The sequence below is a fragment of the Orbicella franksi genome, chromosome 5, assembly GCF_964199315.1.
Source record: "Orbicella franksi chromosome 5, jaOrbFran1.1, whole genome shotgun sequence".
In the NCBI taxonomy this organism is placed as follows: domain Eukaryota; kingdom Metazoa; phylum Cnidaria; class Anthozoa; order Scleractinia; family Merulinidae; genus Orbicella; species Orbicella franksi.
Window position 1 is genome coordinate 29,298,664 of NC_138149.1, and position 17,176 is coordinate 29,315,839.

The 17,176-nt window shown below is 43.6% G+C and overlaps 3 protein-coding genes across 4 annotated transcripts; 1 reads left to right on the top strand and 2 right to left on the bottom strand.

The window, feature by feature from the left end:
• Window positions 1-260: 260 nt before the first annotated feature.
• On the bottom strand, window positions 261-1,478 carry LOC145487921 (uncharacterized). The gene has a single exon (XM_081466691.1). It carries the CDS (start codon window positions 1,476-1,478, stop codon window positions 261-263), a length of 1,218 nt encoding a protein of 405 aa, XP_081322817.1.
• Window positions 1,479-4,615: 3,137 nt separating this feature from the next.
• On the top strand, window positions 4,616-6,484 carry LOC145487922 (uncharacterized). Its single transcript, XM_081466692.1, has one exon. The coding sequence runs from the start codon at window positions 4,616-4,618 to the stop codon at window positions 6,482-6,484; it is 1,869 nt and encodes a 622-aa protein (XP_081322818.1).
• Window positions 6,485-10,508: 4,024 nt separating this feature from the next.
• LOC145488015 (uncharacterized) lies at window positions 10,509-14,561 on the bottom strand. Of its 2 annotated transcripts, XM_081466777.1 has the most exons (2): window positions 11,424-14,556; window positions 11,120-11,338 (listed from the first exon to the last, which is right to left on the bottom strand). In XM_081466777.1, exons 1-2 carry the CDS (start codon window positions 14,106-14,108, stop codon window positions 11,198-11,200), a joined length of 2,826 nt encoding a protein of 941 aa, XP_081322903.1. In that variant the 5' UTR covers window positions 14,109-14,556; the 3' UTR covers window positions 11,120-11,197. The 2 variants fall into 2 exon arrangements, with proteins under 2 accessions (XP_081322902.1, XP_081322903.1); XM_081466776.1 differs by having other exon boundaries at window positions 10,509-14,561.
• Window positions 14,562-17,176: the final 2,615 nt, after the last annotated feature.

The following is a 17,176-nucleotide window of genomic DNA, read 5'->3' on the forward strand; positions in this document are numbered from 1 at the left end:
CGCGTTGCCGTAGTAAATCATTCCTAGAAATGGTGAAGGCTTTGGAAAATTGATCGTCAACTAATTTGGAGGGATAACCCTGATTAACAAGATAACCCTTGTACTCAACTGTTCTCTCGGCAAGGAAAGTTTCTTCAGAGCAATTTCTCTTCAATCTAGTCGCTACTCCAAAAGGAATAGCCTTGAAGACATGCTTGGGATGGCAGCTAGAAGGTGGAAGATATAAATGACTATCTGTAGGTTTAGAATAAACATCAGTTCTAATAAACCCGTCCACAGAGATGTAAAGTAAGATCAAGTACGTGAAGCTCACGTTCAGAAAAAACTAACTCGAATTTAATAGTAGGGTATAGAGAATTAATGTAATCAGTAAATTGATGTAAGGCAGGAAGGCCCTGCTGCCAAAGATCAAAGACATCGTCACGATAACGCCACCACAAGGACGGCTTTATCGGACCGGAAAACTTAGCTTTAAGATCAATTTCACCCATGGCTAGATCGGCATAACTACATGCATTTTTTGGACCCATGGCCGTGCCATGAATCTGAAGAAAGAAATTCTCCTTAAAAACAGAATGGTTGCTTTTCAAACAGATTTTTACGGCTTCTAATATGCAAGATGTAGACGGAATTTTGTTTTCCCTAGCATTCAAAGCTTTCCTAACTGCAGTAAGACCAAGTTTGTTATCGATGTTGGGGAACATTGAAACCACATCCCACGAAACCAGTAAGGTGCCAGTTGGAAAAGGGCCACTCGTGTTAAGATCTCCTATTTTGTTAAGCAAATCCGTGGTGTCCTTAATAAATGATGGTAATTTACGAGCAAGTGGTTGCAAATAGAATTCGGTAAAGGCCGACAAGTTCTCAATTGCCGTACCACAACAAGAGGTAATGAGTCTTAACGGGTTGCCCGTTTTGTGCGTTTTAATGTTCCCAAAGGCAACTCCTGGTTTCGCTTCCTTATTTAAAACCCACTTAGCTATTTCGGGGGAAATCTCACCCTTTCCAAGCCATTTGGAACACCAACTACTTACTAACGCTAAATGCTTCGAGGTAGGATCTGATTGCAAAGATTTGTAGTGCAGCTGATTGTTGAGCTGACCAAGCATTTTTTCTTCGTACTCTTTATCATCAATTAAAACAAAACGGGAACCTTTGTCCTGTATCCGAATCACTACATTAGAGTTTCTAAGTTCCTTAAGGGCAACACGTTCTTTTCGTGAAAGATTATCTCTAGGTTGCTTAATGTTCTCAGGATTGATGAGATCACGCCTTACATTAGCTAAAAAAAGTTCAAGTTCAGGGTACCTGGACGTAGGAGGTCTCCATTTCTTTTCTTTCGGAACACGAGGTAGATGGCTAGGGGTTGGAAGGTCGTCATCAGGATTGGTATCCATAAAGAAAGCTGCCGTCCGTAATCGGGCTTCAAAGATTTCCAAATCGTCATACACGCTCTGCCAGTTGATATCTTTGGGCATGGGGCAAAAGGAAGGTCCTTTCCGGAGCAAGTTAACCTGATCTGCTCCAATAGGCAGACTAGAAAGGTTAACGGGGTCTAGCTGGTGTAGATGCTCTGTATTGACGGGGTTTGGCAATCTGCATTACAACACAGGCACGCTTTATTTGTGTTGTTCAGAAATGGGCTATACCGCTGGCTAATTGACACGGAAGGCTCGTTAATTTACCTGTCGGCAAGCTTCGAGTTATTGTCGAGTTTGCTCCGATGACAGGGCTGAGTATCTTCGGAATTATTGAGCTCAGATGAATGAATAGGACTTGTGACTTTTGGGCGGCGATTCAGTGGATGTATTTCAAAAGAATTCAACAATGCGGCTTAATTATTGTCCCTTAAGTGCGTATCCTTTTGTTCTTTGAAGCGTGGTGATTGCGAAAAAAATGTCACCTCGTGTTTTCATCTCTTTCCACCGAAAAACGTTTCGCTCATAAGCGGCAAAGGTAATATCGGTTTATTATTGATATGCATTTTACAAGCTTGAAAATGAGCGTTTAAACGAAATTTTTGGTTCCGTATTACCGGAGAACCGCTTTGTTTTGCAAATTACAACGCAATTTGGATGAACTGCCATTTAGACTTCTGAGATTTTTAAACACGCTGTCACCTTGAATTCGTTCGATTAACAACTCGCGTTGTTGTGATCCGCGATGCTGACCCGAAACACACAATTTGTTGATACTGCCGTGACACTAAACTTCTGAAAAGATGAAATGTCGTTGATAATTTTGAGATTTGGCTTAAAAAAAGCTTGTAAATAAACTTAAATTCGCCCGATTCAGCTCCGCTTAACTCGCGTTGATTTGTTGGTCGTCACAGCAACCACATGGATCTGACCAATAGAAATCGCGTTTGATTCATTGCCGTGACGTTTATACTCGACTCGATCGTTTCGTACCAGAAAAGCTAAAAGACAAAAGAAAACATCTAAAGGAACAGTAAATGACAAACGAAAGGGTACACAGAATTCAAAATCCAACACACTCGTTTTATTTTCTTCTTGCTTATGAATGTCTACGTTTAATTCGGTGAAAACGGGCCGACTTCCAATAGCTAGCTATCGATCGACAGAGTTTTTTTTATAAATAATCGAGCGGGCTTCCGTTCCATGGGTTTATGTTCACTTGGACTCATCAAAGCGGTATGATTTTAACAAAGCGAGACGTCAAAAATCGTAGCTTAGATTCAAATGAACACTGGAATGAATAAAAGGAGCGAATTTATTGATGAAAAACATTCCAGACACTAGAATGTTTGAGAGTGTTTTTGCGGTCAGACGCCGAGCAATGCGTTCATGTCAATTTCTCAGCCTTTCCCGGGGCCTTTCCACGTGCATGCTTTGAGCTTTTCCAGACCTTTCTTACGAATAAATTAAAATATGTCGCAACAATAGGGTTTAAAAAATCAATCAAGCAGAAATCCTAACACAAAGCAAAAATATCGCACCTAACATCAAAGCGTTTGCGCTCGTGCAGTAGCCAGCCACATGTTCGGAAAGTAATCGGTCCGTGAATTATGAATATTCAATGAGAAAGAACAATAGCGTGAATATATGAATAATAATCGACCCACAAAATGTGGGTACACACTTAAAGCGTGCCTGTGTTGTAATGTGCGCCTTTGACGAAAACGCTGGCGCTTCCTAGAAATCCTAGCACCTTTATTGTACCGTCGAATGCGTCTGACTGTAGATGGATTGTCAATGGCGATGGGTGAATCCAATCCAGGATCAAGAGGAAGAGTCTTGAGCCACTGCTCAAACAATGGCTGCTTTAAATGTGAAAGAAATAGATGCGATCTCTGTCGAAATTTCTTTGTTGAATCTAAATCATTTCTAAGTTTTAAAACGGGCAGAAAATACACCATTCATTCAAGGCTTTCTTGTGATTCTAAAAACGTGATCTATTTAGTTTCCTGCAAGAAATGTCGTTTACAGTACATAGGATCAACTACCACCGATTTTCGGGTTAGGTTTCGTAACCACAAGTCTGCTATGCTCACAAACAAAACCACTTGTGAGGTAGCAGTACATTTCAATAAAATTCCACACTCCTTGGATGATTTTGAATTCCAATGCATTGATCAGGTGCAGGCCCCTAATGACTCAGACGAGATCGATAGGTTTTTAATTACGAAAGAGGCTTATTGGAGTGCTCAACTGTTCTCTTTGGCTCCCCATGGCTTAAATAAAAGAAAAGAATTTCACTCCAAAAACAGAATTTGTTATAATTAACTTTCTCTTGTGTAAATATGCGTTCGCGCCATAAGGCAGTTCAAAGGCCCTTCCTTGGATTTTGTCAGCTTTTTGGGTGTTAGGTATGCTCAAAGGCCCTGCCTGGGATCTTATTACAGCTTATTGTTTAAGGGCCTCTCCAGGGATTTTGTTGTTTGTCAACCCTTTAATGCTCCAAAGGCCTCGATTTGGGATTTTGTTATTAACCTTGTTCAGCGTAAGCGTAGGTTTCTTCTTTTTTTTTTTTTTTTTTTCTCAACTGCTTATCTTTGCAAACTATTTTTCCCGTTATATTTACCGCATTGCAAGAGTCCGTTTTATCTATTTTAACTCTTTTAGTTTTTAGGTTGAATTTAACCTAGTTCTGCAATTATCACGCTCTATAATGTAATTTATGCACAGTATTGTATTCTTTTCGTTTGGTCTATTAATTATCACCCTGTATGACGCAATTTATAGTACAGCATCGTATTTCTCGTTTTGCATTTTCTTCCTGTATTGTATTAATCACGATGTATTAATAGCACAATATTGTATTTTTCATTTCGTTACGTAATCTCCCACACTGTAACCGTATTTAAACTTAGTTTTCGTCCTTTTTCTCTTGTAACTGATGAAGGTCTAAGACCGAAACGTTTTTCTATTAAATTTTTAAATTTTTAACTTTTTTTACCGTCAGAAGTTGTCCGTCCTTGCTTTATCAAACGTTTTTAAATTCATTTTTGCGGTGAGGCTTGGACTGTGAATCTTCATTGATCCTCCTGACGCAGTGGCATTCTTTGTTGGCTTGAGGCATTTTATAACCGTTTTTAATATTTGATACTCCGCTCTCATCCGCCTTCGAGTCGTCCGTCCTGGTTGATCCAAAGATGCTACGTCTTAGTTCCATAGTCAGCATAGCTGCTTTTGTTTGGAACAAGCTCTCCAGATATCAGCACCATTGTACTTTCCTTAAACGTTGTTTGGATCGTAACGTTATTCCTGTTGGCTGTAATTTTCGCTTTCATTTGGCTTTGAACATTGATGATGTTAGTCTTAACACGTTTTGTAAACACTCACTTCAACGCACATCGAGGGACATTTGCAATGCGGTTTTACGTGCTTCCCACGAGAAGGTTAACCTCCTTCAACAGGAGCTCAGACTTCACAGAGAACAGTTGTTTTCGAAAGTTAACCATGGCACAGCCCTTTTCCTATGGAACGGTCTCAAGAGTGAAAACGCCTCTCTACTTCACACCCTGAAAGAACGAGAAAAGCGCAAGTGGCTCAAGACTATTCCTCTTGATCCTGGATTGGATTCACCCATCGCCACTGACAATCCATCTACAGTCAGACGTATTCGACGGTACAATAAAGGTGCTAGGATTTCTAGGAAGCGCCAGCGTTTTCGTCAAAGGCGCAGATTGCCAAACCCCGTCAATACAGAGCATCTACACCAGCTAGACCCCGTTAACCTTTCTAGTCTGCCTATTGGAGCAGATCAGGTTAACTTGCTCCGGAAAGGACCTTCCTTTTGCCCCACGCCCAAAGATATCAACTGGCAGAGCGTGTATGACGATTTGGAGATCTTTGAAGCCCGATTACGGACGGCAGCTTTCTTTATGGATACCAATCCTGATGACGACCTTCCAACCCCTAGCCATCTACCTCGTGTTCCGAAAGAAAAGAAATGGAGACCTCCTACGTCCAGGTACCCTGAACTTGAACTTTTTTTAGCTAATGTAAGGCGTGATCTCATCAATCCTGAGAACATTAAGCAACCTAGAGATAATCTTTCACGAAAAGAACGTGTTGCCCTTAAGGAACTTAGAAACTCTAATGTAGTGATTCGGATACAGGACAAAGGTTCCCGTTTTGTTTTAATTGATGATAAAGAGTACGAAGAAAAAATGCTTGGTCAGCTCAACAATCAGCTGCACTACAAATCTTTGCAATCAGATCCTACCTCGAAGCATTTAGCGTTAGTAAGTAGTTGGTGTTCCAAATGGCTTGGAAAGGGTGAGATTTCCCCCGAAATAGCTAAGTGGGTTTTAAATAAGGAAGCGAAACCAGGAGTTGCCTTTGGGAACATTAAAACGCACAAAACGGGCAACCCGTTAAGACTCATTACCTCTTGTTGTGGTACGGCAATTGAGAACTTGTCGGCCTTTACCGAATTCTATTTGCAACCACTTGCTCGTAAATTACCATCATTTATTAAGGACACCACGGATTTGCTTAACAAAATAGGAGATCTTAACACGAGTGGCCCTTTTCCAACTGGCACCTTACTGGTTTCGTGGGATGTGGTTTCAATGTTCCCCAACATCGATAACAAACTTGGTCTTACTGCAGTTAGGAAAGCTTTGAATGCTAGGGAAAACAAAATTCCGTCTACATCTTGCATATTAGAAGCCGTAAAAATCTGTTTGAAAAGCAACCATTCTGTTTTTAAGGAGAATTTCTTTCTTCAGATTCATGGCACGGCCATGGGTCCAAAAAATGCATGTAGTTATGCCGATCTAGCCATGGGTGAAATTGATCTTAAAGCTAAGTTTTCCGGTCCGATAAAGCCGTCCTTGTGGTGGCGTTATCGTGACGATGTCTTTGATCTTTGGCAGCAGGGCCTTCCTGCCTTACATCAATTTACTGATTACATTAATTCTCTATACCCTACTATTAAATTCGAGTTAGTTTTTTCTGAACGTGAGCTTCACGTACTTGATCTTACTTTACATCTCTGTGGACGGGTTTATTAGAACTGATGTTTATTCTAAACCTACAGATAGTCATTTATATCTTCCACCTTCTAGCTGCCATCCCAAGCATGTCTTCAAGGCTATTCCTTTTGGAGTAGCGACTAGATTGAAGAGAAATTGCTCTGAAGAAACTTTCCTTGCCGAGAGAACAGTTGAGTACAAGGGTTATCTTGTTAATCAGGGTTATCCCTCCAAATTAGTTGACGATCAATTTTCCAAAGCCTTCACCATTTCTAGGAATGATTTACTACGGCAACGCGGAAACAATCGAAGAAATTATTTCCATTTGTTCTCACATTTAATCCTAATTTGCCTAATGTGAGTAGCATAATTAGAAAGCATTTGTTGATTTTGCAATCCAACCCTAAATTGAAAGAACTTTTCCCTCAAGGCTCTATCATACCATCTTTTCGTAGAACAAAAAACGGGAAAGAATTATTAACACCATCTCGTTTTAAAACCGCCGATGAGGGACAAACAATTCAGCCAAACAATGGCTGCTTTAAATGTGAAAGAAATAGATGCGATCTCTGTCGAAATTTCTTTGTTGAATCTAAATCATTTCTAAGTTTTAAAACGGGCAGAAAATACACCATTTATTCAAGGCTTTCTTGTGATTCTAAAAACGTGATCTATTTAGTTTCCTGCAAGAAATGTCGTTTACAGTACATAGGATCAACTACCACCGATTTTCGGGTTAGGTTTCGTAACCACAAGTCTGCTATGCTCACAAACAAAACCACTTGTGAGGTAGCAGTACATTTCAATAAAATTCCACACTCCTTGGATGATTTTGAATTCCAATGCATTGATCAGGTGCAGGCCCCTAATGACTCAGACGAGATCGATAGGTTTTTAATTACGAAAGAGGCTTATTGGAGTGCTCAACTGTTCTCTTTGGCTCCCCATGGCTTAAATAAAAGAAAAGAATTTCACTCCAAAAACAGAATTTGTTATAATTAACTTTCTCTTGTGTAAATATGCGTTCGCGCCATAAGGCAGTTCAAAGGCCCTTCCTTGGATTTTGTCAGCTTTTTGGGTGTTAGGTATGCTCAAAGGCCCTGCCTGGGATCTTATTACAGCTTATTGTTTAAGGGCCCCTCCAGGGATTTTGTTGTTTGTCGACCCTTTAATGCTCCAAAGGCCTCGATTTGGGATTTTGTTATTAACCTTGTCCAGCGTAAACGTAGGTTTATTTATGCACAGTATTGTATTCTTTTCCTTTGGTCTATTAATTATCACCCTGTATGACGCAATTTATAGTACAGCATTGTATTTCTCGTTTTGCATTTTCTTCCTGTATTGTATTAATCACGATGTATTAATAGCACAATATTGTATTTTTCATTTCGTTACGTAATCTCCCACACCGTAACCGTATTTAAACTTAGTTTTCGTCCTTTTTCTCTTGTAACTGATGAAGGTCTAAGACCGAAACGTTTTTCTATTAAATTTTTAACTTTTTAACTTTTTTTACCGTCAGAAGTTGTCCGTCCTTACTTTATCAAACGTTTATATATATATATCAGTGAAATGTAAAGACAAAGAAAAAGTGCTCTATCTGAGTCTGGAGACTGAAGTAACCAAGTATTCTCTAGTCAGCCTTCAGTTATTACGTTTCTATGGAGATTTAAGGGAAAAAAAAGCTATTAAGAGAATGAGATATGTACATAGAGAATTCTGTTCACAATTTTCCACATTCAACCCCGTCTGATTGAAATAAGAGTCCCATTGCGGACCATTATTAACCAAAAAGAGAGTAACAAAAGGGGTTCTTCTTAATAAGTACTCAGATCACAGCTGATTATCTGAGCCAGAGAAAACAAACAAACAAACAAACAAACAAACAAACAAACAAAATAACGAACAGGAAAATTAAAAGAAACAAACCTTTCCGTTCTCTGAAGTAGAAATTACACTTCTCATTTACTCCTATTTAGAGCAGGCTTTGTTTGGTCTGACACAATCGGAGGACGGGGGGAGTGAGTTGTGTGGTTTTATTTTGGGGGGAAGAGGAGGAGAAGCGGAGTGCATCAAGTGGTTATTAAGCCGATTTATCGAAACAACCAACATCTTGGATTTCTTCATTATTTTTTAAGTGACTCAATTTTGTAATTAAAATCAAAACAACAATTTTAAAAAGTCCTGAAAAACCAAAACTAATTCCATGAACGCTAAGTTTGTTAATAAGGCCATAAAATTCCAACTTTGGAAAAATATGGCTGTCAAAATATGGTTGCCGCGGAAACGACAAGTTCCAAGATCGATGACGCGTCATCCCAAATTGTTCCCAGATAGATTTCAGAAAAAGTCGCACATTTTGGCAGCAACTTTCTTATCATGCCTTCTCTCTATCAGGCCATTACATATGCACATATGTACATTGGTTTTTCCTCGACATTCGTGTAAAGCTATGAGTAATTAACAAGTGCGGCGGTTACAAGACCCCTTGTATTTCTTTGGAAAGTCATAGGCAAATGTAACTTGCCCATGGTGAACTTGTAACGCAAACGTTAAATTCGAAAGTGTTGAAGTCAAAGCAATTCAGTTTGACCTGCATCTGACGCGCCAGTATTCAACCAAGAATAGCTGTCACTTCTTCACAATACCTCAATGCAAAACCAAATTTAATAACGTGTAAGTTTATAGATCTGATTTGTTTCTTCAGCTAAACATTGTCAGTTCCTCGCCTATTAACTAAGTCTTCTGGAAAAAGGTCTTCTTTTTTACTGTATCTTTAATTAGAGTCCCGCTTTTGATGATGGACTATGAAATTTATTATTACAAATATGGAAACGTCAAGTGCCTACAAATACATACAAAAACATGCAGCCATAACTGACAGGAGATTGACTTACATCGTGAGGAGGATGGTACAGAGAAGAAAGCTATGGAAACCAGACACACGAGCCACAACGCGACTTTTTTAGCCTAAATGTTAAGAAACATGATATTCATCAATAGACTGTAAATAACCATTTAACAGACTATTAAACCTTCATACGTACCATTTTGCTAGTTATGTCAGCAAGAACTGATCTAGATTTCTTTTGGGTACGGTTGTCAGAAGAAAGAAGATTTCAGCTTTCACTTTCTTTTAAACCAGCCTCTTGAGTCTTAGTGGCCGATTTATGTAGAGAATAATACCTCCACTGTCACTGTAGGAAGTAAAACAAACGCTGAAGCGACATCACGTGCATTTTTGGTCCGCTAACTGATGCACACATGCCGGAAATATGTTTATGTTTTGCTTTCTTTAGCACAATGCAAGGTTCGTGATCATGAAATGTCTGCTTCCTGTAACGTAAGACATTCCGTTTTACTTCAGAGAATAAAGATTTGTTATTACTTATTTTTTCTGTTTTAGTGATCACGGTAAATTGATAAGCCCCTCGATTGTTTCGTTACACCAGTAATGAATAGCGCTGATAGGGGCAGTAACCAATCAGGAGCCAGGGATTGTACCACGTGACCAAGTTTTTCCCATACATTCTCTTAAATTTTCAAATCCAAGATGGCCCCTTTGGTAGCAAAACATGGCGCCCGTGACGTCACAGCTCGCGCATGCCCAAATAAGGCGATAGACAGGAAGTGAGTTTAAAAATTGATTTTTATTGATTACAGGAAGTAAAAATTACATGGGTGTGTATCCGTACGGAAACGACATGAAAGTGTTCGTGTCTACGACGCGTTTGTCGAAGACGAGTCCGTATCGTTTAGTCCGTGTGATGACTTTGAGATGTTTGGTGGCTGGGTTTCTCCAGAAGAAGTTGGGGTTGACAACGTTGATATTGCGTCGTTCATCCTCGAGAGGTTGTGTGAGTTCGTCGAGTAGATTTTGTCGCATGACGTCATAATTGAGTTGCCTGGATCCTCGTACATTGAGTGAGAAGCCTCGGACTTTGCAGCAGACTTTACCTTGGTGGGTTCTGTAACCGTAATTTTTGGGTCCAGCGGCAGTGAAATCGGTGATGAAATCGCCCTCGTCGAGTTCGTTGGTCATCTCTCCCAGGTAATCGCCTAACGGAACATCGGCTTGGCCTGGTTTGTGTGAGTAAATGACGGAGTCGGTGTCAAAGTAGAGAACTTTTTGCTTTAATTGTTACAGGTAGCTGTATAATTTGAGACGCGCCCAGCAGGTGGTGAAAGCGGCGACGAAGATGTTGATTCGTCCGTTATCGGGTTGATTGTCTTTGAGTTCGGCGTGAACGACTTCTAGAGCTTCGTCGTTGGCGATTCTGACTTGTCGTATGTCGTTGAAGGGATTGGAAACGAGGTCGAAGAGTTGCGCGGCGTTGTAGACGACTTGGGTGGTGGGTTTGTGTAGATTTTCGCCGAACTTGCCCCAGAAGGAGTTGAGCATGAGTTTGGCGGTGGCTTTGCGTCCTGGATTTTTCTGTATCATGGTCGGATCGAGAGCGATGCCTTCTTTCTGTTGGTATTGTTGCACGTACCGTGCCTTGTCTTGGGGGGTGTTACACCAGTTGGGGTAGCCAGCGGATTCCTGTTTAATTTTTAGCCAGGTATTCACGTAATCGGCGAAGAGTCCTTTACGGCGTTGTTCTGGCGGGAAATGGTGTACTTCGTGGATCTTGTTGAACGTGTATCCCATGGCAACGGCTTTCTGGATTTCTGGTGTGCACCAGGTCCCTCGTAGCGTGCGTTGCTCGGCCGTGTGAGGGCAGTGATGCGATTTCTCTAGGAGGGACTTGGTCATTTCGTGTTCCACGCACGAGCGGCAGAGTGGGAAGGTGAGTTTACCTCCGTGCCTGAAAGGTAGAACGGGATGGTATAGTTCGTGAGGCGGCAGTATGTCCACTTTGGCCGTACCGAAGTAGTGGTGTATGTCTTGATCTTGGGGGTTGACAATGACTTGCGGGTGTCCTATGGGGTATTCGCCTTCGTTGTTGGCCCAGGGGTAGAGCGACGTCACGTCGACGTACTTGATTTTTTCTCCTTGAGCCACGTCGGTCACGTGATGCAGTTTGACAGCGTTCGTACGACCTTCGAAGAAGGCTTCTCTGGGCTCGAGGGGTTCGACGATTTGGAACGTGTCTAGAAACCGGCGGAGATCTGGGTCGGTTTTGACCTCCATGTCCCAGTCGCATTCCCACTTGACGTGGAGCTGGTAGCCTTGGCGACTGAGAAGGTCGTGTTTCTTGAGTGTGAACTCGTAGACTTCCTGTAGGGTGCGATCGGTGTGACAGATGGGATATCGGTCTCGATGGCGTGGGAAACATCGAGGACATCCGTGCCATAGACATCCGTGGAATTCGTAGACGGTTCGAGTGTCTGGATCGTATCCGTCCACGAGTTGATTGGCTAGTCGGACTTCACCTCCGTTTCGCACGGTACGGATACGATCGCCTTGGTCAGTGTGTTGTAACAAGTGTTCTTGCCAGGGTAGCCATTTCAGGGCTTTGACGGACTGATTGGATCGGGCGCCGTGCCATCCTCGAGGTGGCCTGGAGGCGATGGTGTTGGGCGGGACGAGTTTCTTGCGCCAGAATCGGTTGCAGGCGGAGGCGATGGTGACGCATTTCTCCATGGGGTCGAAGTCGGCTTTTTGTTTGAATTCTTGTCGGAACTTTTGACAGCCTGCTTTGAGGAGTTTGACATCCGACTCGCAGTAAGCTTCCATTTCTTGCCGTAGTACGAAATGGTAGTTATCGTTGACTTTCTCTTGGTACCACCGTTCGAATTCGGCTTTCTTTTTGGCGGACATGCCGTCGGGATCGTACATGTCTCGCGGTGGCATGGATCCTTCGTACTCTTGATTTTCTAGTGTGTTGAATTTGTGCGGGAAGAATCCCTTGCACAGTTCGTTGATTCCGAAGGTGGCGGGAAAGTTGGCCAGCGGGAACGGGAGAAAGCACAGGGAATCTTTGAAGGTCAGTCTGTCGGATCTCAGGGACAGTATCTTGGTGCCTACGGTGATCTGGTCCGTGACTTCTCGATGCGTGGCGTAACAGTGTTGTAAGATGAACATCCCGTCGTAGCCTTTGAGATTGTGAAAGAGGACGATGACGTCCCGATCGTCTCCGTCCACGTCGACGGCGATGGATTCGAGGTGGTCGAACATGTCAGCGGTGCAGTTGGGACCGTAGAAGGAGCAGAATTGATCCTCTTCATCGTCTTCCAGGCAGAGTAGAATGGGTGTCTGATTTCCTTCGGCGTCGGTGATGGCTTCGTAGTCGCAGTACACTTGAAGGGGCGGATCTCTGTCCACCCAGACGCGTGTGTCTGGATCACCGGGTTCGGGTTCTTCGAAGGGTCGACCTTTGACTTCGTCGCGCGGCACGCGTTTCTTTTTGGGCTCGTCTTCGTCTTCGGGGATGCGTTGGATGTAACATCGGTGCGTCGGCAGAAAGACTTTCTTTTCGCAGATGTGGCATTCGCCCCATCCGCATACGTGATCTGGGGTGAAACGGTCACCTCCTCGCCTGTTCCTATCTTTTGGTTCGTAGACGTGGCAACAGTCTGGACACTTTTTGTAAGTGTCGCAGATGGATGGGATGTTGAGACTCCGCCGTTGCAAGTGGTAGTTGTAGCATTGGTCTCCGAAGAATTTTCTGTGGCACAATCGGCAGATCGAGGTGGGTTCGGGAAACTTGCCTCGTGCTAGGGGTCGTTTGGCTTCGATGAAATCGGGACAGTCTTTTCGTTTGCAGGCGGGACACCATTTACCGTTGCAGGGATGACGTTGAAAGTTGTCGTGATCGTATCCTCGATTGCATTCGTCGCAGAAGTAGGATTTGTTGAGGAATCCACTAAACGAGTTACATCCGTCGTAGTGACTGTCTTCTTTGACGAGACGAATGATCTTGTCCGAGGGTTCGGGTCCCGCGTAGATGAGCATGTGGGGTGGGTCGATGGAAAGGACTTTGAGTTGGTACCCAGGTAACGCGGCCTGAAACTGCTGCAGTTCGGGAATGCCGCAAGGTCCTTCGGGGACGTGGGCTAGACGGTGGAGTTCTTTGGCCAATCGCTCTTGGACGGGTAGTCCCTGTTTGAGATTGTGGTAATCTTGGTCACGCGAATTTCCGTTCGCGTCTACCAGAGCTTTCATGGTGACGATAGCGCGAGCGCAGCATAGATTGTCTTTGTTTTTGATGGTCACGCGCGACCGTTTGACGATTCCCCGTACGGCTGCACAGCTCGGTTTGTATCGTTTTCCGTTCCCGCGCCCACGACCTGGGGTGCGTATGAAGGTGGTTTCCATGGTGAACGTGTCGTCGGGGGTGAATTCTTCGTTGGAGTTGAGTTTGGCCGCGAGAGACTGGAGATAAGTGTCTAGTCTTTCACTCCCTTCTTCGAATTCGCGCACGGTGAAGGTGGTGGATTGAAAGGCGTGCGTGAAGGCACTGGACTGCATGGTGAAATGGACCGTGGAGTTGGGTGTCAGAGTAGGATCCTGAGCGATTTGTTGCTCGATGGATCGTTGAAGGGCATGAGTCAATTCTTGGCCTAGATTGTCCCTGGGAGTCACGTCTCTGTGTTGTCTGAGCGTGGCTTCGAATCGTTGTTCGTTGAGGACGTTTCTCCAGTTACGTCGAGCGCCTACGGGTCTTAATTCAAATTCTAGGAGTGGTCTTGTACCACCACCTCCGGTTTGGATCATCATTCGGTCGAGAGCCGGATCAAAGATCCAGTCGTCATCGTCGTCGAAGAAGGCTTCGTCGTGGGTCCGTCTGTTCTGTGAAGATATGAATGAGACAAAATGTCACGAACATCTGTTTTATTATTTTTAAACAACATCATCGTCCTCAAAGGGACCGAACAGGGACGCTTTTTTACGTTCTAAGTTATGGAACACGTTTCTGAAACTGAATCCTAGATAGACTTTCTTTTTCTTGTTACTAAGGTCGATGTAATAACCATAGAAAGCCGTAAAATAAGATTTGCCTCTGTAATTTGATTTCGATGTATATTTCTGTTTTTTAATTTGTATGTGTCCGTAGCCCCATTGTCTTTTCAGTTCGGCATAATCTAAGATTCTTCTGTGAAGTCGACTCAATTGTTTATTGTTCCTCCGATCGCGTATGCACTGCCAGTTTGCCAGGCAAAGTATGCGACACTTTAGTTCATCTGGTAGCCTGTCCCAGTGACTCTGTAATAGAGTGGAGACTTCACTTATAAATCATAATAGTCAGCGTGTTGTAGTTTATAAAAGGTAGGATAGCACCAAGTCTTTTCTATGGGGGCGCGTCTCTTGGCACTTTTTATATCGTAACCTAAATACGTTTCTTTAGGTTTGTCGTAAATGTCAATGTAACAACCTATTATTTTGGTATCTCTGTGTCTGTCTTCTTTCTTCTTTTTTATACAACATCCCGCGTCACATCGAACCCTGACAATCTTAATGTGTCCTATGCCCCATTGTTCTTTCAGTTTGCCGTATTCTACTATTTCCTTGAGAAGACGTCGTAACTTTTTGTTTCTTCTACGCTCGAGTAGGATTTGATTCCTGGCTAGACGCATTATGTGGTTCTGTAGTTCAGTAGGTAGTCGATCCCAGTGACTCTAAAAGAGTGAAAGTCTCTTGACATCGTCGATTCTGTGGTAAGCACCATTAAAACTATACCCTAAAAATATTTCTCGCTTGACATTTTGTCCGTCTCTATAGAGACCCGACACGATCATATGCTTTTTTTCATGTGTCCCTGGAACCAATCCTTGGGGGCAAAACTTCAGTTTACATGTCTCTAGCTTGACCTTGAGTGACCCTAGTCCCCATTTAGCTTGGACCTTAAGAAAGGTTCGTATCTCGTTACAAAGCTCTCTCCACGATTCACGTTCACGCATATCAATGAAGGACTGGGATTCTCTGAGATGAAGGATATAGGTCTGTATCTCATGGGGGAGACAATCCCAGTAACTCTGCGAACAAAGGCGTGGCAAAAAAGATGTCGTCAGTTGTCTAGGGAAGCCACGAACGTACTTAGATAGCACGGTGTGTGACAGATCTGACAATGCAACTTCTCGTTGTCCACCCCCTGGTTCATCTGATCATCGAGTGCCCCGACGAAGCAATCGAAATGCACGTAGTAATGGCAGCACTTGGTACGACCGCAGATTTCGGTTCTAAGGATGACTTTCTTACATAGGGTGCACGTTATACTCACTGCTTCATGTTGATCCATCTGTTGGTTCATCTCCTCGTCGGTCAGCTCCTGTGCCATGATTTTTCAGCGCTCGATACAAGTCAAAAACTCAGAGTGCCGTGAACGGTTCGAACCGATCTTTTTTATACTTACGGTAAAACTGGATCCCAGGTTGCACTCGACCTGGTTCCAGTCTCCGACCGTGAGGTGGGCGTGGTAGGGAGATACCCCCTATCCCCTGGGTCTGCCCTGTACACGTGATGTCGGCCTTTTTCGTTTGATTGGTGCATGATTGACATAAAGCGAGGTGCGCGCATTCGACATTTTTTCAGTTTTGGTGATGTCGACTGAATCTGGGCGCAGCAGCCGCCGACCTCGAAGTCAGTCCCCCGAAGAATCACCGAGACGAGTACGTCGTCGGCGTCGTGCACGATCACACGACGACGATGAACCACCGAGACGTAGTCGTCGCCTTCAGGGTCAGATACCCGAAGAAACACCGATTCAACAAGTGTGTTTTATTTGTCAGAGAGATATTCACGTCGATTCTCTGGCATCGTGCCAGCGTACTCCTTGCTGCGGTGTGTTCATGCATCGACGTTGCTACCAGGAGATGGAGAGACGGGTTATGACCTGCGGCAACTGCCGACGCGTGGTCGACGATATTCAGCCTGAGGTCGTGTTGGAAGCCGACGAGGAACTCGAGGAAGATGATTATGAGGAGCCCCAGTTAACGGCAGGTGCGAATGATCGTTTAGTTAGAATGGATCGAGAGTTGGAGCGATATCGTAGTGAGGGTAGACCTAATCACTGCCATTGCGAGGGGTCGTACTTGTGGAATGATTTGCCGTATGACTTGGACCCTGACGTTTGGCGACGTTATTATACCTTTCTCAGAAATTTCGTGACTCTGTATCGGGATCGAGACCTGTACATTCACGGTTGTGTGCGTCTCCCCGTGGAACCGACCCGAGAGGTCAGAGCTATTTTTTACCGTCTGTTCATTTACAACACTCCTTACTATACGTATGAATTGATTCGAATTCAAAGGTTCAGACTCTTCTTTAGACGCGTGGAAGGACGAAGGGATATTGAGATTCGACAGCTCTGTCTACTACCTTTTCCTGGTGGCCCCTCGCTTTACCATGAGGACGGACTATGGACCTGACACTGTTTTTTCATTTTTTCATTCGCAGTGGACGCTCATCGCAGAATGATTCATGACGCCCTTGCCTATATGAGAGACAATGGAAAACCCTTCGACACGCACAATTCCTTGACGCGTTCCTGGAATCATTTGCCTTATCCCATTCCTGTCACGGTGTGGTTCCAGTACTATCGCGAGATGGAGGCCTTTGCGCGATCCACGGAGGGACGAAGTCCCATGTACATTCACGGCACCGTGTTCTTCCCCCTCAGTGTCATTTCGTACGATCATATACGCATGGAGGTGTATCGCATGTTTTATTTCAACACCCCTTTCCTAGTGTTCGAATTCACCTCCAGAATTAGGTTTAGGTTGTTATTCATATCTTCGTCGACGTTCGGGGACCAAATAAGGATCGAACGTTTGTTTGTGACACCGAAT